The following is a 26,616-nucleotide window of genomic DNA, read 5'->3' as shown; positions in this document are numbered from 1 at the left end:
TTTCTTCCATTTATATTTCATGAAGCGTCATTTGGCAGTTCTTACCAATCCAAAAACTATGTGCTCCTGGCAGCAGCATGAAGCCTGCAGGCACTCGCACACTTGATTAGAATACCTGCATTATCTAGAGATGTGATCAAGTTTCCTCTCGAAACACTGGTTTCCTGTCACCTGTGGGCACAATCGTGCGTGTAAAAGTTCTTAAAACAACAAGAATTAATGCAAATGCAGAAAAGTCCCGGCTGCTGTGAGCCGAACCACAGTTTTCCTAGCGGGCTGTGCTCTGAAGGATCACTGTCAATATACCTTCAAACAACCAGCAGGCAAGGTAACCTGTTAGGATCTGTAAAAGTCCCCCATTACCTTTCGTTACAGTCTCTGAATAAAGTACTAAGCATGTTTAAAAAAAATTTGGTAATATGGTTATAAAGAAGAACGTAATTTATGTAAAAAGAATGTATAGTATTCCATTTTTGTTTTTGTTACTTAGCTCTACTTATGATAAAATTTGATAAGTAAAATTGCTTCTAATACTGTAACATTTAACTTTCTGTCATTCTGGCATTTCATGCTTTATGAAGAAATGGGATGGACTCCCAAGTTCTAAGATCAACAGTGTTTAAATCTGGCCTCATGATAAGTGGCAGAGAATCAGTATACTAATAATATTGAAGCTATGTATGGTGGTAATAGTCATCCTAGATTCTTCATTGAGGTAGCCTCTAGTTTGGATATATCTAATGGACAGCTAGTCATAATTTTATACAGCACTCAAGTTTTTTCACTGTTGACCCAATCAGTAATGATTAAAAATAAGATTATACGTAATTATGCCTATGCCTTTTTTGTATAGACTGCAGGGGTCACTGGCAAATTTTCACCTGCCCCAAATAACTTTGAATATTTATGAATATGGTTTGCTGAAGCGGCTTGCCTTTCTACCTGGAATTTCATTTGCTTATATTTTCTGGACCTTGAAAACTTGTTCAAGCTTAGTTATCATCAAGGGAGCAGGGTTCAATCAGGATATAAAGTAAATAAATCATATATATATATATATATATATATATATATATATATACACACACACATATATATAAAGCTTGGTTAGCGTGTGAATCATGTCCACCAAGCAAATTATATTTATCAGAAAGGATCCCAATCTGTATTCAAATAAGAATTTGGCTTTAGAAATTGCACAAGCACAAGCTTGTTACCCTCATTACAGCTTGGGCAATCACTTACCGCAAGAGTCATCACTTAGAAGCTAAAAGAATATGTACCACTCGGCTTACTTGTGTCCACACACCGTAGCTCTAGTTTTATGATCTTAAAGAACTGTCCGGTACATCAATTTCTGAGCAGTACTTTTCACAAGAAAATAATTGTTGGATTATAAATCAGAGAATTCTCTTAGGGCCCTATGGAGAATTTAAGAAATAATTAACTAAGGATTAAAATATTATCACAAATTTTCTGAAGTTTTCGAAAAGAAATGTTAGTATCCTGTATCTACCATCTATCTAGCTATCATCTAACATCGTCTATCATCTATCTCTTTCTGTATGTGTCTGTTTCTGTGTGTGAGGGAGAGAGAGATTCAAACTTAGAACTTTAGCACATATTAATCATGTTCTCCACTACTGTCAAATATACCTGGCCCAAACATCTTTATTCTTAAGACTTAGTTACAGACATACAACGATCCTCTCTGTAATAACAATTAGCTGGAGGGGATGAAGAAATGTCTCAGTTGGTAAAATGCCTGCCATGCAAATTTGGGTACCTGAGCTTGGATTCCCAGCACCCTTGTAAGAGCCAGAAATGGTGGGACACACCTGAAATATCAGTGCAGGGAAGGAGGAAGCAGGAAGATCCTTCGGGTTTGCTGCTTGAACTGGTAAGCTCCAGGTTCATTGAGGTACCAAGTTGGTGTTGGTTGGATGTTTACAACATGACACAAATGTAGACATATTTGCAAAGAGAGAATCTCAATTGAGAATCACCTCCACCAGATTGTTTTGTGGACATGTCTGTGTTTGTAATAATTCAATCACAAGAAAGAGGAAGAATTAAATAAAAATCTGATCTTGTTCTATTTTGGTTTGTGAACTATGTCCAATGGTAGAACACAATTTACCACTTATGTGGTATTTGTGACATTGGGACAATTATGTAAAAAATTCTGCACTCTAGTTTATTCACATTTAAAAAAAGAAAATTAAGAGGAAATCTGTAGCTTTTGGTAGCTACACAATTAAGGAGCATCTGTACGTATTGAATGCGGTAAAAGAATACAAGGTGGACAGTGGCCTCCAAGTCTAGGTACCCAGTTGCCTTATGCGCTGTATTTTCCCCATCAGTAACCAGAATCCATCCCTTTCCAGGATGTGGGTTACTTCATGACTGTTGCTTACGTGTTATGTCATTGCCTCACACTCAACAAGTCTTAAATTGAAGTTGTTATCTCTTCTCCCAAGTCACCTCTTTATAACTTCCTTATGCTAACGGGTGATGATGTCCTCTGGCCTTGACTGGAATCCTTTCTATTCACTTGCTAAATATGGTCTTCATTCCTGCTTCTTGCAGTTTCTTCTGACCTCCCCTACTCTCCAACTCACTCTTTTCTGACTGCATTTTTCAAATTGTACTTCTGTTTCCTTGTGTTGCAGTACAATTTTCATCATTCTTTAAGGTTCCCTGAAGACAGTGTAGGGGAAAAAAAAGTGAATCTTCACATTCCTCCTCCAGACCATCATATAGACTCCAAAAACAACTCTGAATAGATTCATATCCATTCAGCCGATTTTGTCTTTTATGTTTGAGAAAAGATTCCTGCCTTCACTAGGCACTTATTAATACCCATCTGAGCCCTCTTGTTGACAAACCTGTACCTCAATCAAGTGAGCTCAGTTTTAGCAGAGAGTCTTGCTAACTCAGCTCTTCCCACACCTTATATATCCATGGTGTAGTCCCTGTCCCCATGCATCGATGACAAAGTCTCTGGTCTGCTGTTACTAAGAAAACTGACAAGTCATGTCAGCAAGTACTCCCTCCTCCTTGATATCAAAACATCCTAACCCACTGATTTCCCCATCTTGGTGACTCGTTTGTAAAGGTTGTAGATTCCATTTGCCTTTGCCTTGTGTAAAGATAGGCTCAATCTATCTTTTAAACTGTTGACTCCACTGCACTTGTTTTGATGAATCTCCCTTTTCAATTTAAATATCAGATGCTTCCATTTAAAGCATCAGAATTTTTCTTTTATTCCTTAGTCTCTAGGGAGACTGGCCCCCAAATAAATACTGTACCAAAATAATCCCTTTCATCTGTTGGGCAGGGAAACACTCATAACTATATCCTCGTATTTTTAATATTCATGCATCTTTGGGTATTATTTATTTTTTTAGTCCATTATTTATTTTTAGTCCTTTAAACTTTATTTAAATCATGCGCTTTCTAAAATGCTTACATGCAAACTTTGAATTTATAGTTCTGTCATGACTACTTAACTGTCTGATCTGGATTCACGGTAGAAAGCTTTCTAGTGTCTTTTTTTTCTTGTGTTTAGGAAACCTGATACATTTTTCCCCAGCATGTGGAAAATGAACAGCTAATAGGAACAGTGAGACAGCTCAAGCATTAGAGCTGCTTGCTGTCGAGCCTGATTTCTCTCTCTGTGTGTCTTTCTCTCTCATAACTGTAACACACACATAAACAAACACACACATGCAAATTAATAAAAAAACAAAACAGAAGAAACAGATAACAATATGTGAACCCAAAATTTTAAAGCTATTTTAATAAAATAATATAGCTATAATTCTTTCTCAAATTGCATTTATTGGATAGTTGAAATATCAGTTATAAACAGCTGGTCAAGAGACACACGGATAGAGACATGCATTGAACAAGGATCATTGTTGGCGCATAAACATACTGGGGTTTGGGTATGAAACCACAGTAGCAATTATAAGGCTCTAGTCATTAAATAGCCTTCAATTAATAGTCACACAGATTAACCAATTTGAATTGTGTTAGACACACAGCATCTGAGTTAGGAACCAAATGCTATCCTAGAAAAGAGAAGAAATGTGTGCACAAGGTTAGCTTTTAGTTATATGCTGGGATTCAGGTTTCACAAAATGAAAGCATTATAATCCTCTCAGATTTCTGCTCCCATGAATAATTATACCACTTACAGTTCTTTAATGACAGACACACATTGTATTTGGTTGATACTTGTGGGAGAAACATTTTAGTTTGACTTTGTACATTCAGTTGTTTTCAGATTTTGCTATTATCATCAATGAAGTGAAATGAATGGTGTGGAAACCTAACAGGCATCTTTACACTAAACCAATGACATGAATGGTGTGGAAACCTAACAGGCATCTTTACACTAAACCAATGACATGAATGGTGTGGAAAGCCAACGTGCATGATCTTACACTATTCCACGTAATCATTTTTAGTTTTCCAAGAATTATTGCAGCTTTTATTTTCCTTGAATAGTTTTTATTTCTTAACTAAAATGTCAGTTTTATCATAGGATTGACCTTTAGAATGATGAATATAGCTGAGATTAAGACTTCATTTTCAGTATTCCATCTTCCTCTGAATGGGTGAGCTCCTTTCCTGAGATAACCTACACTATAGACTACAGAGAAAATCATAATAACGTAGAAAATAGACTACATTAAAAATCATGGTGATAACAAAACTTAAGTGGTTTCATGGCATCCATTTGGTTGACAAAACAGTTTTTGAAAACACACTGTGTGACATTTAGGTTATGTCAAAAATATATTTATTAAGCATGAATTCTCCTTTTTAAACATTATGATCAAATATCCATAAAATAAAGAATTGTTACCAAAGTTGTCATTGGGATTTGTTGTTTTTTTGTTGTTTTTTTTAACTCAAAATCTATTAGCAAGAAATCCAGAAAGTTGTGAAAATAATCAGTTCCACAATGATTCTACTCATGAAAAAATAAATACAATGTAGAAATAAATAACTTTGTAGTAAAATAGAAAGGATGTTGCCTGTTGACAAATAAATAGGCAGCAGCATTCGTTTTGTGTGCTTCCTGTATGGTCTAGTAGACAATGTTCTTCGCAGCCAGAAGTGTGTTCTTCAGAAGCATGGCCACGGTCACGGGCCCCACCCCTCCCGGGACAGGAGTGATAAAGCTGGCTTTCTTCTTCACAGCTGCAGAGACAGAGCATGCTTCATTTGAAATGTATCTAAAACATCATCTTTTAAACACATCTTATTGTATTTTCCCCATTATACACATGACTTTACCAAACTCCAGTCACTTAAAAAAAAATGAAGCAAGCTACAGTGAAGACACTCACACACACACACACACACACACACATACATACACATACTTCATTCTATGATATCTTAGGTAGACATGAAAAGATATGCTCCATCTCCTTGCAAGTCAGTTGCGTTCAGCTTTATATGAACAAGAGCAATAAGCTATGGTCGCTGTGATTACCAGTCATTCTTATTATAACAAGTAGGAAAATGTAGACAGATAGCTTATGAGCCAGGAGTCAGGGGACAGAAAGACCTCAGATATATTTCACGGTTGTCTCAAGTCTAGGTATCAGGGGCTTCTGGGCTTACTCACAGCTGAGAGGTGGGCACAGAGAAAGAGAGGGAGGGAGGGAAGAGAGAGAGACAGAGAGACAAGAGAGCTAGTGTGTGAGTGAGGGGGGTAGACTGAGAGCTGCAAATCTAGTCATAGCAGCTTTCTGTAGCTGGCCTCTAAAGAGTGAGCCTGAGAGCCCTCAAGAGGATGTGGCCTCATCTGGGGAGAAGGAGACAGCTAGAGGATCTGTGATCTAACAATTCCACTGAAGATATGGAATTGGTTACAACAGGAAGGCAGGATACAGGCAGTCGTCTCTCTCCTCAAAAGCACTCCCAACTAAGTTTGAAAATTTCTGTATTTCCATAATTACACTTTGTCCCTCTATAGTTGCATTTCATGGAAAAGTCCCAAGTGGAGGAAGGGTCAGTAATGAACAGTAGAATGACCTGAAAATAAATACAGTAGAAACAGCTACAGCGTATCCATTTTCCTACTTTTTTACTCTGAGCAGTCACAGTATAAATTACACATTACACTTAAATCACACAAATGCTAAGCAAACAGTATCGGTCGTTTTCTTCCTTGAGTGTTAGATCCAAAAAGAACAGTGGTCTGCCTGGGTCTCGTGATCTTTTTCTTCTTGCAAATTGTTTTTTTAACTACATACTCACCACTACGTTTATGCTCAAAAAGTAAGAACTGGACAGAGGGATAGGAATGGGAATTGTCATGAAATGCCTACTTGACAGTTTAGCTCAGAATCTGCATTTTTTGTACGAGTTGCTAATGGAAAACACACACACACATACACCCTGTACTGCCTGATGTTCTCCATAGCGATCTTCACCTGTCTTGAGTTAGGGCTTTTCTGCATGTTAACAAGTCTTTCTTAGCATCAGTGGATTTTTCCACATTACTTTAGTGGGCAGAAGATTAAGCATTGCTATGAACAAAGTTGAGCATTCAAGTACTCTTTCCAATTTTCTTTCTTTCTGTTTTTGTTTGTTTGTTTGTTTTTTTAGGTTTGAAATAAAGCATATACACATAGAGATAAGGTCTGCACACAGTAACAAAAGGGGAGCAATAATGAATCTTAAACCTATTTAGGTTTAAAAATTAGGTCTCTCTGTCACCTTTCTTGTTTCATTTTCCTGAGTGGCTATGTCTGAGACGAAATCGTTTATATGTCACTGGATAGGGTTAATGTGGTTTATTGTCTATTTGCATAAGGTACAGGGTATGAAAATACTTCTCTCAGGACAGGAATCATTAGCAGGTGGGGATTAGTGTCAATGGATAAGCGGTCACCTGGGAGGATGGGAACACCTATAGTCTTGGGACGCAGGAGGCTGTCAGAGGAGAGTACCTTGCACTCAGAAGCTTAAAGCCAGCCTGGACAATAAATAATAAATACGTAAGTGAATAATGAATATTCTCTAATATTTTGCATAACCATCTCAAGGCTATCATAAACCGTGTGTCTGGGAAGTGCCACAGATGTTTTGAGATGAAATTAGCCATTGAGAAGATACGAGTTCAGTTCATGCCTGCTACTGTGAACTGCACCTTCCCTGAGCAAGTCTAGAAGAGGGGAAATTAATGAGCACTGAATCAGCACAACAACCTCTTGTTGGCTGTTTCCCTAAGGGCAGGCGGGCTTTGCACCTGCTTACCGGGAGACGCTTTCAACGATGTGTGTGTGTGTGTGTGTGTGTGTGTGTGTGTGTGTGTGTGTGTGTGTGTGTGTGTGCGCGCGCGCGCGCGTGTGTTTTCTCTACGCCTCATTGCAGGAAACACAAAAAATATTAAGGGCCAATGATTCCATTCAGAGATGACTTTCTGTGACTGCGGAATTTGGGTAATATGTGTGCATGCATTTAAGACAAATGCCAAAGTCTCTGCTGCATGAGAATTAGAGTTATCAGCAATTTTATGATTCACTAAAGAATATTCAGAAAAAGATCAAGAGTTGGATTCAATTCTGTGAAATCATCAACATTTTAGAGTTATTGAAACTGACAATTAAGGCAAATGAAATACCTGCCAAGCTCTATTGTCTGTGTGGAATGTGCCCTGGGGATGAAGCTTAGACAGAAATGACAATTATGTTTTAAAGCAAATTCTTAAAAATAAGACTATTTTTAGGAAAGGCAATAATTACCACAAAATTTTATTTGAATGGCCTCTGTACAGAACTTCAGAGGCTGCGAAGTAGCTTCTAGAGACTTCCTTGAATATGAGGTAGACACCCAGAGACTCTATGCCTTGTGCACCCTACCCGCTTGGCCTAACACGCCCCGCTCTCGTTTTCATCTATGGAACATTTGTTCTTCCTTCTCAATCTAATGCAAATGTCACTGGAGTTAACTCCCTGGGCTGAGTTAACTGTTTACTCATTGGCCCATGGAATTTACAGAACAGTTTTTCAGGGTGAAGTTCTGGGTGTATTAGACTATCCTGTCAAAAGAAGTCAAACTGCAGGTTTTCCTCCCCCCACCCTCGAGATTCTACCGTAGGCCCCTTGGTATCAGAGTCTGAAGTGTATGATGGCTGTCCAGGAGAAAAGCAGCATTTCCCATCTGAACAGGAAAGTGGGAGCTTAAAGCCTGGCTGAGGTTGTGCCTCACTGCTCTGGAGTTACACAGCAGTCTGTTGCTAGGCAAACCCCAGTGGACAGACACTTTTGAAACCTCTGCAGTGTCACAGTTGGTAATGTCTCATTGGCCAAATCAAGGCTCACCACCACATTTAAGCCCTAAAATATGGGATAACAATAGTAGCGGAGTCACTTTGCAAAAAGGATGAGTACGGACACAAGCAATACATGACCACTTTTTATAGTCTATGATACAATTGCTCGTTCCCGTCTGCCATTTCAGCCACGCTATCAGCAGCCAGATTTATTCTTTCGAACGGATCTGATCACCTCAGCTGTAGACATGTGCAGAATTGCCAGTAATACTAGAATAAGATAAAAAGAATTTTTCATGGCGGCGGGATCTATTGTCCTCTGGTCTTATTCCCAAACCTGATTACTACTGTTCCCACACACATTACAAACTGGCCCAGACAGAGTCTCAAAAAATTCCCCTTGTATAAGACATAGTTACTAACTCTTGGAACTCACAGTCTTACTGTAGAGATGCAGGTTTTAAAAATGCGATTACTGAAGCAATAATTGAGTGAGGGCTGTGGTGTGTGCCACAGTGAAGTGTTTGTGGCATTGGAAGTGTGTTTCGAGGACCCACCTAAGCCTGAGCACTGTGTATAGATATGACACAGGTAGGCTAGGCTTCCCAGGTAAGAAATGTAGAGATCAGACACTGCTCTTAGTCTGTGTGTGGGGGGGGGGCTGTGTGGGTTTGCATACAGGGGGGAAAGAAACTTCTCTTGGGTGGAACCTGGCTTGAGTCTGGGAAAATGTCACAGGTAGACTGGCATTGCTGATCTGTAAGTAAAAGAGAGCTACAGGGAAGGATTTGGAGGAGAGAGGTGGTTTGTAGAGAACTGAATTTATAATATAATATAATATAATATAATATAATATAATATAATATAATATAATCAATGATTAAAGTATTCCTGAAAGGAAGCATGAAGACAGGCTTGGCTTCACAATCATTTCCATTATTCTTACTTGAAGAGAACTGTCTTTTAACATCAGGATGAGAACAATAGGTATGGAGCAAAGGTTACTTCATGTTTAAATGGAGTTGATGACAGGGGTGATGAAAGATACTAGGTGTTCAGTCTGTGCATGTGCCTCAAAAAAAAAATGCAAGGGTGACATGTGGTCACGGGGTGTGGAGAGATTACTCATGAGGGATACGTCTGGAGACATCCGGAAGGTTAGAACGCTCTTTAACAACTGAGTTGGAACAAAAGAAAAAGGATGTGATCGTTAACCTCTGGCAGCGGCAGCCATGCTTCACAAGAGGGTGTCTCCAGCTTGTGTCTTCTGTGTCATTACTTCCTCTGGAAACTTTATAGTCCCGGTTCCCAGGGCTGACACTTAAGAATCAAAATTAGCATCAAAAATACGGCTTCTGGAACATTCTCCGGTTCCTTGGCAGGTCGTGTTTAACCTCAGGGCTGCTGTGTATTCTTCCATGGTTCCTCGAAAAGAGAGTAGATGTAGCTAAACAGAACTGACACTGCTAATATTTCATGAAAACTATGTTCTGAAAAGAAAGAATATGTTTGTGCTCTAAAAATCCATTTCTGGGTGGAGCAAAAGAATCTAATGCCACGAGTTTCTCTTGTATTGTTGTTTCTCTTTCTAGTTTGCTTTTTTGGTATCTTTAAAGAAGCACTCTGTAGCCCATGATAGATTCCTAACACTGCAACAGCAAGCTTTTAGAAGCAACTTGCATTTCAGAGCAGCAACACACACACAAGTCTCGCTTCTCTCGCGTGAATTTCAGCCTCCTAGTATACACATATAATTGAGTAAATTAAATGGTTGGAGAAGTTTCCCATGCTTCTAAATGCAAACTACTTAGGCATGGCTTCTCAGACACATCCACTATAATGAAGGGGAGACATGCTTCGGGAAAACGAAGGACAGGAGTCGCAACCAGAAAAACCTGAATGGCATAGCACTGGAGAAATAGTATGACTCAGGAGGTAACACAAAACCACTCCACTCCACTTTCTTGTGTTAGTGTTATAAAATGATGCTAAGTGCATGTGAGCCAGAGAGCAAAAGGCTCTTTAGCACGTGGCTCACCACTCAACTTTAGCATGGCAACAGGATCAGATATAACCAAGGTAACGTACGTTGTATCTGGGTCGAAAATGACATTTTCTTGATTAGTCAATTGATTCATGTACTCTCTGTATGTGTTTCTTCTCCTTCTCCTTCTCCTTCTCCTTCTCCTTCTCCTTCTCCTTCTCCTTCTCCTTCTCCTTCTCCTTCTCCTTCTCCTTCTCCTTCTCCTTCTCCTTCTCCTTCTCCTTCTCCTTCTTCTTCTCCTTCTTCTTCTTCTTCTCCCTCTTCCTCTTCTTTTTCTCCCCCCAACTCTCTCTCTGTCTTCCTGCCTTTCCCCCATTCCCTCTTTATAGTAAATCAAATATTTATATATCTGGCTAGCCATTTCACAGATGTGAATGCCTAAAACAATGCCAGCCAAACCACTCAGAAAACACTAAATGGAGCCATAAAGCAACCTAGTTGCCTGGCTAAACCAAAAGTTACTGTCTGTGAATTTGTTCATCAACAGTGAAGCCTCATTGCATTTTTACTCTGGTAGGCAAGAGTTTAAATACTGCTGTGTGGTTTCTATTGACAGCTTGGGAACTAAAAGTATCTTCCTTTCACTGTGTCTTTTTAAAAACTAATAAGAGTATCTTGTGCCATCTTTTACAATCCTTTCTCACTCCTCCTCCAATCCCCTTTTCTTCAGGCACTGAACACTTCCATCAAAGGTGAGCTGAGAAACTACCAGAATGATGGAGTCTTCCAGATATTTGACAGGTCCTTGATCTCAATAGTTTACCATAAGCAACCTAAAATAGGACATAAACGTCTTTCCTATAGGAAATTGTATCTTAGGATGCTGAAAATAACTACAAATAATCTCATTATAGTATAAGACAATGTCATGAAAGCATCAGACATTGCCTTTGTCCCCGTGGATGTGTACCTTTAACTGACACAGAATCTGCTAGTCAAAAGAGGGACACTTTCCTGCATTTCAACCACATGTAAACTGCATGTCACTGCTAAGTCTCACCCCAGTTACCAAGCTCCTTTTCAGTGCAGTGACACCCTTTACTGTGTTTTGTCGGCTTCTTGAAAGTTATTCAATGTATTAATAATACTTTCAACTCTAATTTTATGATACTAAAAACAACACTCCTTCATAAGCATTCCTGTAAATCTAAAAGAAAAATGGTCTTTAGAAAATATAAATGCTATTTGGGGGAAATTATTGATGGTAATAAAATTAAAGTAAGTTTTATGGGGTTGGTAATTGCTGGCATCCTAATCCTCATTGAAATAATAACTGCTGCTATGGCAAGAGTACAAATAGCTGAGTTTACCAATGAGCTAGCTAAACATGTTTTAAGAATAAGAAAGACATTAAGAAAAATTAGACTTTTTTTTATATAGGCTGGATACCCTTAATGGTACCATTGATTGGATTGGGCAACAATACAAGCTACTAACTACTGACTGTTGAATTTATATATCTGCTTTATCTTACAGGGATAATATAAATATGCATGGGAATTGGTTAAGAAGCACCTATATGGAATATGGTCTGAATACATCATTATTGATCTTGGACAGTTACATCAAGAAATATATTCATTACAGTATTGCAAAATGTCAGTAGTCTCTAACTAAGAGTTTTCAGTTAAATTATGGAGTACATTTACATTTCCATCCTTTAAATATTTTACATGATCAATCTTCTAAAACCTTGCTAAATTTAATACTAATTGCCATTATTCTTTTATTGCTTCTAATGGGCTGCCTCTGCATCCTAAGAATCCAGAGATTATTGATAGCCCAAGAAAAAGCTGATTATGTCACCATAGTGCCACAAAATGAGAAGTGGAGAGGTCTTGGAGTCCAGCTGGTCAGTAATTCCTTTCTCCAGCACAACTCCTGACCCAGATATAGTAGTATGCCTTTGAAAGACTCTAGGCATAAGGGAAAGCCTAGGAAGACTGTCCTCCAGGGCAAAAGAAGGCCCCAAGGGCAAAGAAAACTCAGATAAGGGGTCAAAAACACTTTGTCAAGCACTGCTTATAACTATCTCTACTACTATCTAAACAACATATAAAGAGCAGTGAGAAAAATAAAAGTGGCTCTTGATGTGAACCTAGAGCCTTGAGTCTTTTTACCACCTCACTCCTATCAGGTCCTTCTAATGCTCAAGTTTGCATTGTTTGAGGCATAAGAACATGACTAAGAAGGCTAAAGCTTGGTATGGGGTAGAAATATGGAGCATACAAGACAGGAAGCTCACACTAGAAAGAAACAGTCTAGTTGTGGCCAGCTAAATAAAATGCATGATAGTGTAAAGCATATTGTCAACTAAGCATGCTAAGGAAGCCTGACAAAGATAAGAATAATTATGAATGCATTGAAATTGACTCCTTTAACAGTTGAATAAAGAACAGACCAAAACCAAAAAACACCGGAGGGCAGAAAATCAGCAAAGAATGAGATGGTACCTGAAGTGAAAAGACTTCTTTTTTTAATTTACTTTTTTATTTAAATTTTTTTAATTTATTACAATTTATTCATGTTGTATCCCAGCTGTAGCCCCCTCTCTCATCTCCTCCCAATCCAGCCCTCCCTTCCTCTTCTCCTCCCATGCCCCTTCTCCAGTCCATTGATAGGGGAGGTCCTCCCTATCCTCCCCTATCCCTAGCCTATCAGGTCTCATCAGGACTGTCTGTATTGTCTTCCTCTATGGCCTGGTAGGTCTGCTCTGCCCCCTCAGAGGGAGGTGATCAAAGATCCACCTACTGAGTTCATGTCAGAGACAGTTCCTGTTCCCATTACTAGGGTACCCCTTGGACACTGAGCTGCCATGGGCTACATCTGTGCAGGGGTTCTAAGTTATTGCCATGCATGGTCCTTGGTTGGAGTTTCAGTCTCAGAAAAGACCCCTGAGCCCAGATTTTTGGTTCTTTTGCTCTTCTTTTGGAGCCCCAGTCCCCTCCAGGTCTTTCTATCTCCCCCTTCTTTCATAAGATTTCCTACACTCTGCCCAAAGTTTGGCTATGAGTCTCAGCATCTGTTTTGATGCCCTGTTGGGTAGAGTATTCCAGAGGCCTTCTGTGGTAGGCTCCTGTCCTGTCCACTGTTTTCTCACTCTTCCAATGTCCATCCTGTTTGCTTTTCTGAGTGAGGACTGATCATCTTACTCACGGTCCTCCTTCTTGCTTAAGCTTCTTTAAGTGTACAGATTTTAGTGTGATTATCCTATATTATATATCTAATATCTACTTATAAGTGAGTATATACTATATGTATCTTTCTGCTTGAAAAAACTTTTTAAATTTTTTTTAAATTTCAGTTTATTTATTTTACATCCAAAGGTCCTCCCCTTTTCTCCAAGTTCCCCCTTTTTCTCCTCTTTCCCCCTTTCTCTCTCCCTTTCCTCCCAATAAGGGGATCCTCCCTCCCCCATATCAACCCTCCCCAGCACATCAAGTCACCTCAGGACTGAGCATATCCTCATTCCCTAAGGCCAAGCAAGTCAGCCCTGTCAGGAGAAAGTGATCCAAAAGCAGGAAATAGAGTCCATGTTAGGAACAACACTCCCCGCACTTGTCAAGAGCCCCACATGAAGACCAAGCCACCCATCGGCCACATATGTGCTGGGAGCCTAGGACCAGACCATGCATGCTCCTTAGTTGATGTCTCAGTCTCTGTAAGGCCCTATGGGACTCTGTTAGTTGTCTCTGTTGGTCTTGTGAGGTTCCTGTACCCTCTAGGAAGTGCAGGGATAAAGAGAGAATAAAGAGTGAGGGAAAGTCTAACCAATAACTGGCCAAACTTGAGACCCACCCCATGGTAGAAAGACAGCTCCTGACACTATTAATGATGCTCTGCTCTGCTTGCAGACAGGAGCCTAACTTGACTGCCATTTGGGAGGCTTCAACAAACAGGTGATGGAGACAGATGTTGGGACTTGAAGCCAGGCATGGGGCAGAGCTCCGGGGGTCCTATGGAAGTGTTCGGGGAAAGATGGAAGTTACAGACTTCTACATCAGTAGTGCAGTGGAAAGGAAAAGGTGACTAAATCATGTACACAGGTACACTGCTTGCTGCTAGGAGTGTGCTCAGCAATTCGCATGCATTAGTTAGCTCATGTATGGTGATTATTTCATTTAATCTTCATGACAGCTTTCTAAGGTAGGTATTATTATCTCCATTTTTCAATGATAAAATCAAGTATCATAGGCAAAATGATTTACCTAAGATCATAATTGTTTTAAGCAAGAGAGCCAGGATTCAAACCCAAGTCAGCTTGGCTCCAGAATGTAGTCATCTATGAAAAGTTAGACATGATATAAAAAGGATTGGAGTGAAAGGTGACACTAAATAAAGTTTCAAATGTAGAACATTCTAAAAGACGAGAAACTAGAGGAAGGTTTTGGTGCCACCTCTAGTAGTTTCTGAAGAGAAAAAATAAGTGGCTTTTCTGCCCTGTGTCACCTTAGATTTACATTTTGAGGAATCATTTTCGCTGGAGGGAGTTCCAAGATTTGTCCTCTCTTTGTGGGAGTCATTTCCTGTTCAATAAAAATTCTTTTGAAAACTTTAGGTGTAGACTCCAGCAGGGCAAATTTGTAAGTTTTTACATCATACTTCTGTTCTTTAATAAACTGCATTGCATCATAGTTTTATCCCTAAAACAAACTGCATTGGGAATGCTATAGAGTATGAATACTTTATTCCTCTCCCCCCCCTTTTTTTTTTTGCTGTCTCTAGTGTTGATTCCATTTGAAAAAAAAAAAAAAAAAAAAAAAACCCTCTCCTTCCCATACCCACTCCCCACACAGCTACACATCCTGGGTCATCCCCCTCCTTCTGTTGCCCACTCTCTATACCAGCTACACACCCTCAGTCAAATTCTCTGGCCTGGTAAAAATTGTTTCAAGAGGATTATGAAGCTGGAATCTCCACTCATGCTCATTCTAAGATCTTTGAAGTCATACACGATTCTTTCTATTTTTTTCATACCTAATCATTTGACCAATCATCCCAACTCTCCTTTTAAATTATATCTACCATCTAACGACCTCATAATACTTAAACCCATTACTACCCTTGTCCACACCCCATCATTTCTTACTTGGATAATTATAATGGCCTCTTAGCATGTACCCCTGTTTACACCCTTATTCTTTACAGTCCAGAGAATGATCCTGTTGAAAACAAGTCAAACACTATGTCTTTGCTAACCATTCTTTAAAGAGTAAAATGCAAATTTCTTTCTGTGGTCTTTAAAGCCCAGTATGATATACAACCCCTATTGCTGCCTCTTTTCAAAGTTTCCCATACATCATTTCCTTTATTTATGTGCTAGTTACAAGGGTCCCCTTGTAGCTCGTCAAAACTAGCAGGCAGAGTGGAACCTAGTGGCACACATCTATAATTCCGATACTAGAGAAGCTAAGGCAGAAGAGTCATGAGTTCAAGGACAACATTGGGAACACAGTGAGTTCAAGGCAAGCCTGAACACAGAGAGACTCAGTCTCAAAGATTACAAAACAAAAACTGAGCAACCAAGCATGATCTCCTGAAGATACTCACAGTGACTCCTCTAGTTGTCTGGAATTCCTCCCTCATTCCCTCTTGGTGCTTTCTCCCAAGCTGCAGGTTAGCTGGGAGCTTTCTCTGACTACCCCTTCAAAGCAACTCTACCCATCAATTCATAAGTTAGTTTTGTTTTTGTTTTGCTTTAAAGCTTGTTTTTTATTTCATGTTGCTGATGGATAAAGCATAGCTCTCATTTTAAAGGGAATAAGACATAGTTTATTCTGGAGCCATTGTGGTGACTCTGGAGTGAAAAATATAGGTTTAGATGACCTCAAATTCCATGTTTCAATGTAGAACCAGTTTCATAAAATTTTATAGTTTCACAAAAAATAAAGTCATAAATCAAGGCAAGCTTAAAATATATCAGTGGCTACCTCAGAGGGGTGGTTAAAGCTAGATGGGGAAGCTTTTCTATAGCAAGATGCTATCTGAACTTGGTGGAAGCTAATGTGCGAGTCAATAGATTGTAAAGGCTTTCTATCTATTGGTCACAAGATGTTAGTTCTAAGACAGAGGTGAACAGGGAATGGTTATTCCAGAGGGCTGGAGCCAGCCCCAGATGAGGTAATTAACCTCTGGACCCTCTACATCACAATCACTCTCCACAGTAGTGAAATTCTAATCAGTCAGTGAGTCTCTGCAGACTTACCTTCTTTTCATGAATTTGTGTTCAATATATATTTGTGTGTATATCTCTCAGTGTGTGTGTGTGTGTGTGTGTGTGTTGTCTGCCTTCAAGTTACAGCTGTACACCATGTGTATAATACCCTCAGAGGCTAGAAAAGGGTGTTGTGTTTCCCAAAGCCGAACCAGCCTGTTCATGGCTGTGAACTGCCATGTACATGCTAGTAATTCAATCCAGTTGTCTAGAAGAGCAGCCAGTGCTCTTAACTGCTAAGACAGCTCTCCAGCTCAACTGATTTTGTTTTATTTTGTAACACTAAACACTATTTCATATACTATAAGATGTGTTTATTTGCTTATTATTGTGGATAAAACTTTGTCTATTTAGGCCACAGTTGTGTCTCATAGGATGGATTCATAGCAAATGCTCAATAAATAATTGAAAACCAAATGACTCTAAAGTGAGGCTCCCAAGAAAGAGTTGGATATTCACATTCTTAGGTATAAGGTGGATTTGTACTTATTCAAAAGGGGCCACACGTGCCCAAATTATAGATTCCACATCCCTTCTACTCCCACATGTATCTATGTCCAGGCACAGAGGATTATGGTGGAAACGACAAAGAAACTTCCAGATTCGTGTTCTCATAGGTGAAGGAGCTCTGTTGCCTACTCCCCCCTCACCTTGCCGTGAAAGAGCCCATGAATAAGCAAAGACAATATGCCTGCCGTGGGTGTGATATGCAGAACTGTGCTCTCCCCATCTCTGTGTTCGGATGCTAACCCGAGCAGCTGAGAATGTGACTGTATTTGGAGATAAGGTCTTTGAAGACAATGTGTGCTTCACGAGGTCATTACAGTGCAGTCCAATACAATGGGACTGATGTCATCACAAAGCGGTGGGGCTAGTACGTGGACATTTGCAGAAGAAGGGTATTGTGAAGCTAATGAAGGGAAGATGAATGCCTTCATGTTAAGAAGAAAGAATACAGCAGGAGCCCTCATGAATTTCCGCTTGGGCATTGGGCCTCCAGAAGTATAAGTGTACAGAATCCACTGCTGCTATGCAAGGAAACTTCTCTGTTGCTGACGGCTTTGGCAGCTCAAGTAAAGTGCTATAGACATCAGGATGGACGAAAACAGCATCCCTGAGGATGCTTAATGCCCTTGACTGCCTGCTTAACTCCAGACTTCAGTGGGAGAGGGCTATGACTTAATGTAATGTATTTTGATACACCTTTCTTTTAACAACTTATAATAGTTTATAATTTATAATTTGAATATAAAGCTATTCAAGCATAATTCCTTATAAGGAAGAAACAAACAAACAAAACAAAGAAACAAAAGCGGAAGCCAGCACGTTGCTATAGAAGAAAGGAAAAAGCAAACCTTGACATAGTCTTTGAATATGTCTGCGCACTTGAGCCTTAATATGGAAAAAACTGCTCAGAGTTTACACGTGCAAGCCATACTTCCCCAAACTATAATAGAAGCAGACATAAGGCATCTGGAAGGAGTGATGTGGATATTCTGTGGACATACAGAATACGAGTACAAAATTTTCAAAGAACAAATAAAAATTTAAAAATACTGGTATTATTTGAGGGGTAAAATGTAACCTCTTTGTACATTTAAGTTAGTCTCACTGGCAGTTTTTATAGTTATCACTATCGTTTCTATTTACTGTCTGTAACACATTGAGACAGCACATTAAGGCAACCCCACTTCAGACACTGAACCCACCTATTTTGTTTATGAGGGGGAAAAAAGCCACCACTGCCATTTCTGCTCCTTCTCTCTCCCTCCTCTTACAGGTCCTTCCCTGCAGTGTTTCTCTGTTTAGTGTAAACCTGCAGAGAGGTGTGGTCAGGATTTTAAGAGGAGGAGGAGGGAGGGGCAGGCAATAAGGAACTGACATTCCAGTTCTTTCCATTCCATCTCAGCCCCTGTGATATCATGCTCCATAAAACTGAAGCAAAGCCATTAAAGCTTCAAACCTTTGTAGAAACGCCTGTGTGTCGGGCATGAGGTGTAGATGAGGCCTGAGAGGTAGCCAACAGGAGCAGGGCTAACTGAGTTAGCAGTTAGCAGTATGGGAAGTCGTTAATTACATGTTCCCCTGACCACATCCATTTGGTGAATTGCGGCCATAAAAGCGGTGCAATTATGAGTGTCTGGGACTGGAGACTGCTTTCCAGCCTGTAACTCAGAAGGTGCTACTCGCCCATACTCTGTAATCTCTGGTTTGTATCTTTGGAATATTCACTGCTCTGTCAAGAATGTATGGTGTGGACTTCAAAGACTCAAGAGAAAACAGTTGAAAGAAATTGTAGGAGAAAGTCTGTATGACCCATCATAAAACAACAATCTACAAAAGAAATCTATATTTCTCAAATACATTATTCAATTGCATGATTATTGATAGTGAAAAAATTCCTAGACATGAAAACAGTTTTGTCATATAGATGCTTTTAAATATTGCCTTGGGGGTGAGAGAAATGCCTCAGCAGTTAAGATCATGCAGTGTTCATGCAGAAGACCCTAGTTTAATTGCCAGTACCCACATTGGGTGACTCACAACCAAGTCTGTTTCCGGCTCCAGAGAATCCAACATCTCTGGTCTTCTATGGCACCTATGCTAATATGTACACACCTTCACGCAGGCATAAACCTATAATTAAAACTAACAAAAATGGATCTTAAAAAAATTAAGTTGTCTTAAGTTGGATGAATGAGGTATGTTCAGAAAGCTGCAGGAGGCTGGTAACTAGGGGTCAGAGGCTAGAGGCATCCATGAGTCCTATAGTCGAGGATCGGTGCAAAGTAAAACACCAGTCCAATGTGACGCTAACTTTAAGACTCTATTTATTCTTCAAAGCACCTGAGAAGGCATGGCATTGCAGGAGAGGCCCACTGGGACTCCATGGGATCTTAACAGGGGTTCTAGGAAAGCAAGGTTTCCAGCCCTGGGCAGTCTACAAGGACAGTACTGCAGGGAGAAGGATGAGACACTGGAATCAAGCAAACTGAACAACCATGAGAGGTGCTTATGATCCTGAATAGGAATCTGAACCACACAGCCTCTACCTCCATGCTGTTGTATTGCATGTTCATGTAGCTACAGCAGCAGAGATCTTGCAGGAGTGTCATGCTCTGATCGTTGACGTTGGCTAAGCAGTCTCCACAATCAGTTCAAGGAATTACACTTGTTCAGTAGCAGCCTTTCAAGCTGTTCTGTCAAAGTACAGAAAAGTATCTTTCTATAATGTGTGAGTGTATGGATAATTGAAAACAGTAGTAAGGCTAACACTTATTAGAATCCGTTTAAAGCAGAAACATTGAGATTTCATTTTTTTTTTTCCTTTATGGAACTCTATGGAGGAAAATCTGGCCCCTGTTTTCTGGTCCACCATTTCCTACATGGAGAAAGCATCTACCCAACACCTCATCAAATTTCCCCTCCTTCTGCAGTTTCCACTGGCTTTCAACAGTTTTCCCTTTGCCCTTTTGATGTCATGACATCATGGGAGTTCTTTTAGTGCCACAGTTGTCAAACAGCATGACTCCCTCCAGGATGCTGCTACCCTGTCCCTTAGAACCACTGTGTTCATTTACATTGAAAATTCATTCCCACCAGCGCAATCTACTCTCCATGCATGGCCTGAGTTCCTGCATTAATGAGCCAGGCTTCTTTGTAAGACAAATTTTCTCCTACATTTGAATCTACCCACATCTGCTTTGTTCATCTTCATAGAAGTTATAATGAAACTTTCACAGATACTCACAAATCAGTCACGCTTTCCCTGTGGCAAATTGCAGACAAATGCTGCCTGTGAGATTGTGGTGTGACCCATGGTAAGGTCCCTCTCCCTCAATGGGGGTGGGGGGGGCAGGGAGCCATGCCTCACCTCAGGTTAAGCCCTGAGGAACAACCTGAAGAGCAACATGTCAAAGCCTATTGTCTGGGTGGATGAGTCTCCGCCCAACTGAAAAGGCCTTCCTTACAGTCTAGCTCACCCTTAGTGCTCCAGATCAGTGAACCAGCAGAGTGGCAGGGAAAAAATGTAAAAAAAAAATGCATACATGTATTTTATGACAGAATCAGAGTATTCTGATCTTTGAGCCTTCTTCTAAAAGTTTCTGTGTTTTTACAGGGTCATTTAGCAGTACTCTGCTGAATGTCCAAGACCCTAGACGTAGTTCCCAGCGCCCATGGAGGGCTCATTCAAAGGCCTCTGGTGGGTGTTCGGAACTGTGGATAGCATACAAGGCTTGCGCCCTTACATATGTACTTGTGATAAATCGGGCACAGAAAATAAGAGATAGGATAATTAAAACACCGTACTATAATAGCTTCGTGAATATATATCCTCTTTCAAAGTATCTTACTGAGCCAAGCATGGTGGTGCATGCCTTTAACCACTCGTGAGGCAGAGGCAGGCAGATCTCTGAGAATTTAAAAGTCCTGCTTGTCTATATAAGGAGTTCCAGGCAAGCCAAGGCTATATAGTAATCTCACAATCTCACAAAAACAAGTGAACAAAAAACCCAAACCACAGTATTTGTGTTAAGCTCATGCTTTTTGTTTGAAATGAGATGATACCATGGTGTTTTCCTGATTGACCCTGCTACCAAAGCAGACTTCTGGGAAAGGGGGCAGGGTGGGGAGGGAGGGAGGGAGGACTGCTGTAATCATTGTGGAACTAAAATACAAAGAGGATGCAGACTCTTAGGTGATAGCACTGGATTTAAAGCAGCCTCGCCAGTTCTCAGCCCAACGCTCTTACTTTCCCTCTTGCATTTGTATTTAACAATGTCCTTTACGCCATCATCTACTTAAACACACAGACCTACAGCTTGATTCTACCACGTCATGTAAAGCATAAACAGGTCCCACAAATGTTAAGTTTTAAAGTTTTCAGACTGTCTCCTTCTCCCTCTCTCTCTAAATATATATGGGTATATGGATCCTTGTTGCTTCAATTGCGTTTGCAATGGATCGAGTCAACCTATTTGTTCATCAGCTGATGAACAGATAATTGAATGGTGTATATTTGATGATGGCCGCCCTGACAGAGGTGAGATGGTAGTTCAAAATAGTTTTAAAATGTATTTCCTTGTTGGCTAAGGATACTTTAAAAAAGGGTTACTGCCTATTTGTATTTCTTTTTTAGAAACTGTCTATTTAGTTCCCTTGCCTATTTTTTAATTGGCAGTTTTACTCACATGGTAATTGACTTCCACAATATTTTGTAAATTCTGGATATTAGCACTTTGTCTGAAGTGTAGCTGGCAAAGATTTCTCTCCCATTCTGTGGACTGTTTGTTAACTGTGCTGTCTTCTTTGCTGTACAGAAAATTATTGTCATGTAGCTCTATCTGTTGATACTGGGAGTTAATTCCTAGGATGCTAGTATTCTGTATGTCTTTTTATAAGCATTTCGGCAGGTACACCCAGCACACATATATGCAAATATGCAGGCACGTTTCTGTAGAGAATCAGTGCTGACATACTAGATTTAAACTGTTCTGTGGTTCCTAGCAATTAGAGCCATGTGGATGGTGGCATATTCTTTCACAAGCTACATCTCTGCTTGTTCCCATTTAACATTCTGCCCCTAGACCATATTACTGCACACATTTGGCCGTCTGCTTTTCTTTCCCTAAGCATCAGGCTTAAATTGCTTAATCTAGATCTAGTTCCTGTTTTACTCCAACTTGCCAACTGATGATCAAGCTCCAAATGAAAGTTTAAAATATATATTTTAGGAGCTAGACAGCTGGCTCAGTGGTTAAGAGCCTGGGTATTCTTTCAGAAAGTCCAGGTTCAATTTCCAACATTCATCTAGACAACTGTCTATAACTCTAGTTCCAGGGGATCAGACTCCCTCTCTGGCCTTCTTGGGCTCCAGACATGCATGTCATGCATTGACAAAACATATATGCAGGCAAAACATCCATAAACATAAAAAAATCCAAATCTTAAAGTCACATTGTTTATTCCTTTAATTCGTAATGATAAGTACTAATAAGTACTGCAAGAAGTTCTGCTGCATTGATTATAATGACCAGACATTTATTTTCAGTGTTTTGTTACATTTATTGTTTGTGTGTATTCACACATATATGCATGTGTATACACACACACACACATGCACACGTGAGTAAGCCAGAGGACAAATTGTGGGAGTCAGTTCTCTTTCCACTGTATGGATCCTAGAGATTGAACTTTGGCTGAGCCATTGAGGAAGCTTAGGAGATCAGTATCATTCCTAAAATATTCTGAATGTGATAGCACCTCCCCTTGGTTTAGGGTGTTCATGCATCTACCACGACCACTGATCTGGAGACATCAGCGTAGGAAGGAACAGGACAAAGAGCTGGAAGGGGAACCGTTTGGAGTCAGACTGCTTGAAACGCATGTGCCTAGGGCTCAGCTGCCTCCTGCAGAGTGGAGCTGTGAGGCTGGAGCTTATCACTGCCCCATGCTGGCTGCCTTAAATCTTTCACTGCTGCAAACTTAGCCGCTTCTCTTCTTCATCCTCTTTCAAACAAGAAGGAGGAACACTAACTTGAATTATCCAGACAACCGCCTAGATCTAAAACTGAGTCCGAGTTGGTAAAGATACTGTAAAATGACTCTCACTCTAAGAGTGCACTAGGACGCAAGTACTATGCAGAAGAAAGGAAAATGCAAGGGGCTACTCAAGCTGGGGAGAAGGGAGGGAAGGTAATTTAGAGGGAGAGATAACTGACATTAAAGATGTTTGAGAAAGGCCATAGGAAGACATTATTTTATAAGACTCCATGAGATAATACATGTGTATATGTATACAATATACGTGTGTGCATATATATTTATACTGCAAGTGGAATTGCAGCACATATGGTGATAATGTCCCCCCACACTCTGAAAAAAACAGAGAATATCTAACAAAAGCTCCACTACCAGGCACGGCAAACCTCCCTTTGAGCTGTTGGTCAGGGAGGCCCAAGAGACTCCAAAAACATGTGAGCTATTTCCATTAGCCTTGGTTGCCTCTAAGAACTGGGAAGTGGGCTCCTGCTGCCTAAGATACCACACTTCAGACACAGGGCTTAGAGGAATACACCTGGAACAGCTGTGGAAGCCTGCTCCCTGAAGATTAACTCTGATAGTATCCAAAGGTGTTATGCAAGGTATCAAGGGAAAGAAAAAAAAATAGTCCTGCCCACCTGTAAAGCCTAGGAACCACAATGATCTGTCCACCATTAACTAACCTCAATAGTGCAATAGTGGCACTTCTATCGTGAGGTTAACCAACAGCTGTATGGACTTAGGTTTATTCACTAGGATGAAGTTCATGTCGGAGACTATACATCTAGTCCCCTATAGGTGGCTGGAGTGGTCATAGACCCTAGAAGAGAAGCTACTACTGCCATTTTCCTAAACCAATATAATTTCTAATTGTATTCTCAATACTTATCTTGAAGCTCTCAGAAACACATAATTCTCACCCCTCATTAAAGAAACAGTTTTTGCAGCTGACAGAGGTTACTACAGAGATCTACAAGTGATTGACATGCAGAGAATAAGTAACCGTAGGGGTTACAGCCCCGGTTGGAACACGTACAATACAACACCTATACCTAAGGTGCAGGTGACATCTTAGAAAGGGGAGAGGAGTGGAAAGGTCGCAAGGGCCAGAGGACCAGGATCCCTGCTGTTTGACAATGTTTTGTCCCCATGAAATCTCAACAACACGATTGCCCGAACAGGATCTACCTATCTACCTATCCAATCAACATGTCACCTTGGATATGGGGAATTTTATAAGCCTCCACCCAGCAAAGAAGAGCTATAGGCCTCCTGTCTCTACATGTATACATGTAATAAAAAATGATACATAAGTCTACAATCAGATAGATCAATTGTTTAATTAAAAATATTCAAGAAATTGAATCTTAATAGCAAACATTGCCAAGCCTAGCACAACAGTTCGGTAGTCTCAGCTACCTGGCAGGCAATTCAAGGCCATCCTGGGAAACCTAGTGAACGTCTCCCCCGCTCCTCTCTCTCTCTCTCTCTCTCTTTCTCTCTCTCTCTCTCTCTCTCTCTCTCTCTCTCTCTCTCTCTCTCTTTCTCTCTCTTTCTCTTTCTCTTTAAAAACAGAGCCTAGGGTACAGCTCATTGGTAGAGGGCTTGCCTCTTGCCTGGCATGTTCAAAGCCTTAGGTTCAATCTCAGAAAACAAATATACAGAAAAATGAATGACACAGCTGGAAGGGTGAGAGCATAAAAGGGAAAAGGATGAGGAAGGGAGGACGTAGAGAGAGTTGTGGAAATGTGGTTGTCTTCCCACAGAGGGAACGGTGATGAGTACTAATACTGTCCTCTGCACAGGGAAAGTTTCTTTCTCAAAGCACAAAGGTTGGAACTGGGCTCCCCCTTCACTCCTCAAGAGGTTTGGTCTTACCTTCAAAGTCCACATCTCCTACTAGTTTTGTCTTTCCTGTCATAGGATCTTGGATATAGTTGATACCCACATCAATTACTGCTGCGCCTTCTCTAACCATGTCAGCCGTAATCAGCCTGGGGATTCCTGTGAACAAAACAGTTGTAACATGCTTAAATCCTTACACTTTTTTCAGTGTTTTTAGAGTACAAAAGTATACCCTTTGCAAGTAAGAGACCATCTTCAGTCTGATTATTGATCATCAGGTAGAAGGACAAGACAACTGAGGAAGTACATCGGGCTTTTGAGGAGCAACTGGCCTGGAGCTGCCCTCTCTCCTCAGAGATTGCTTACCTGGAGCACTGGTCTGAGCACCATCCTTGTGTTTACCACAAAGTCACAGAAGTGACATAGACTCCCACTGTTTCAGAGTTGCAGGAAAGAAACTTGGAAATTGGAAAGAGGGAAATCGAAGGAGCAAGGAAAACGGTGATCACCACACCACTCCCGTGTGGCAGAAGCAGCACTGCGATGCCATCTCACATCTCCAAACAGGAACGTCACCTGGTGTTGTTTTATTGTTTCCCTTAATTCCCCCGTCTACATAGCCTCTGAAACATGCAAGCTACAGGACTCACTCTTACTCCATTCTGGTTAAAAAGAAAGATCTGTAGAGATAATAAGCCACTGTCTGTGATCTCAAACTATTTTCAAATTTTGTTGTAGCAGTACTGGCTAATGCTTGAAGACATTATGGGTTTTGTTGTTGTTGTTTTGTTTTGTTTTGTTTTGTTTTGCCTTGTGAGCAATTATTGAGATAGCTCCAAACATTGCATTAACATAGCAATCTATTATTATGTCTTACTTTGTGTGTTGACTGAATTCAGCTGGATGCTCCAGACTTAAATGTTTATATAACCAGAGTCAGGTAAATTCGGACCGGGGCCAGAAGACATCTGAAGACATGACAAGTGTGGGTCCAAAGCGGCTCACTCATGGCTGCAGCTGATGCTTGGGGTGAGACTAGGACCTAGGGTGGCTGCCACTGGATCACAGCTAACGTGACGTTCATTTAAGAGTCCTACCTTTGTGTCCAAAGGAAGTCTGACTAGGGATTACGAAGGCATGCCAGAGAGCTTTTAAAACTGCAGAGTTTTGGGGGGGGGTACTACATGCATAGACATTCATATTAACCTCTTTAATCCTCTATCTTGGATTTAGGGTACTCACTTAACCGAAAAGCTGAACAGACAGACTGATTCTTAAACCATCCACCTTCCCTGTTAGATGTCCATGGTGCCGGGATCTTAGAGCCACGGATAGACAGGTTAGCCCATTTCCTTATAGTAACAAACCTGAACTTTATCATTTGCTCCCTGAAGCTATGCAGTCAAAGATCTGCCTTTTGTTATCTTGACAGTAAAAGAATTCCTAATGATCTTCTGTAGATAACAATACGCGGATGCTACGCCCAGGAATTTACTAAGATGTGTTCCCATACATGCCCTACCAGTCAGAAGTCAGTATCTAAAGACTGGAGTTCCCCTGCAATGCCTTTCTTATCATGCTGATGAAGATTCAAAAGAATACTCATTTCAGAAAATATAAATCAGACTCTTAAGGTAAAGTTTCCATCAGTTCATATTATGAATATAT

General features: G+C 40.3%; 1 protein-coding gene across 2 annotated transcripts in view; it reads right to left on the bottom strand.

Moving 5' to 3' along the window:
* Positions 1 to 4,792: 4,792 nt before the first annotated feature.
* The window catches only part of Mthfd2l (methylenetetrahydrofolate dehydrogenase (NADP+ dependent) 2 like), an 82,295-nt gene continuing 60,471 nt past the window's right edge, over positions 4,793 to 26,616 (bottom strand). For both annotated transcript variants that reach the window (XM_060380924.1, XM_060380927.1), the window contains 2 exons: positions 24,982 to 25,107; positions 4,793 to 5,214 (listed from right to left, as the gene is read on the bottom strand). In XM_060380924.1, the coding sequence (XP_060236907.1) occupies positions 5,102 to 5,214; positions 24,982 to 25,107 (239 nt within the window). In that variant the 3' untranslated portion in view covers positions 4,793 to 5,101. The remainder of the gene's footprint in view (positions 5,215 to 24,981; positions 25,108 to 26,616) is intronic.

Source organism: Meriones unguiculatus, chromosome 3 (assembly GCF_030254825.1).
Source record: "Meriones unguiculatus strain TT.TT164.6M chromosome 3, Bangor_MerUng_6.1, whole genome shotgun sequence".
NCBI lineage: Eukaryota > Metazoa > Chordata > Mammalia > Rodentia > Muridae > Meriones > Meriones unguiculatus.
The sequence above is the reverse complement of the archived record's forward strand: the minus strand, read 5'-3'. Positions and strand labels throughout refer to the sequence as shown.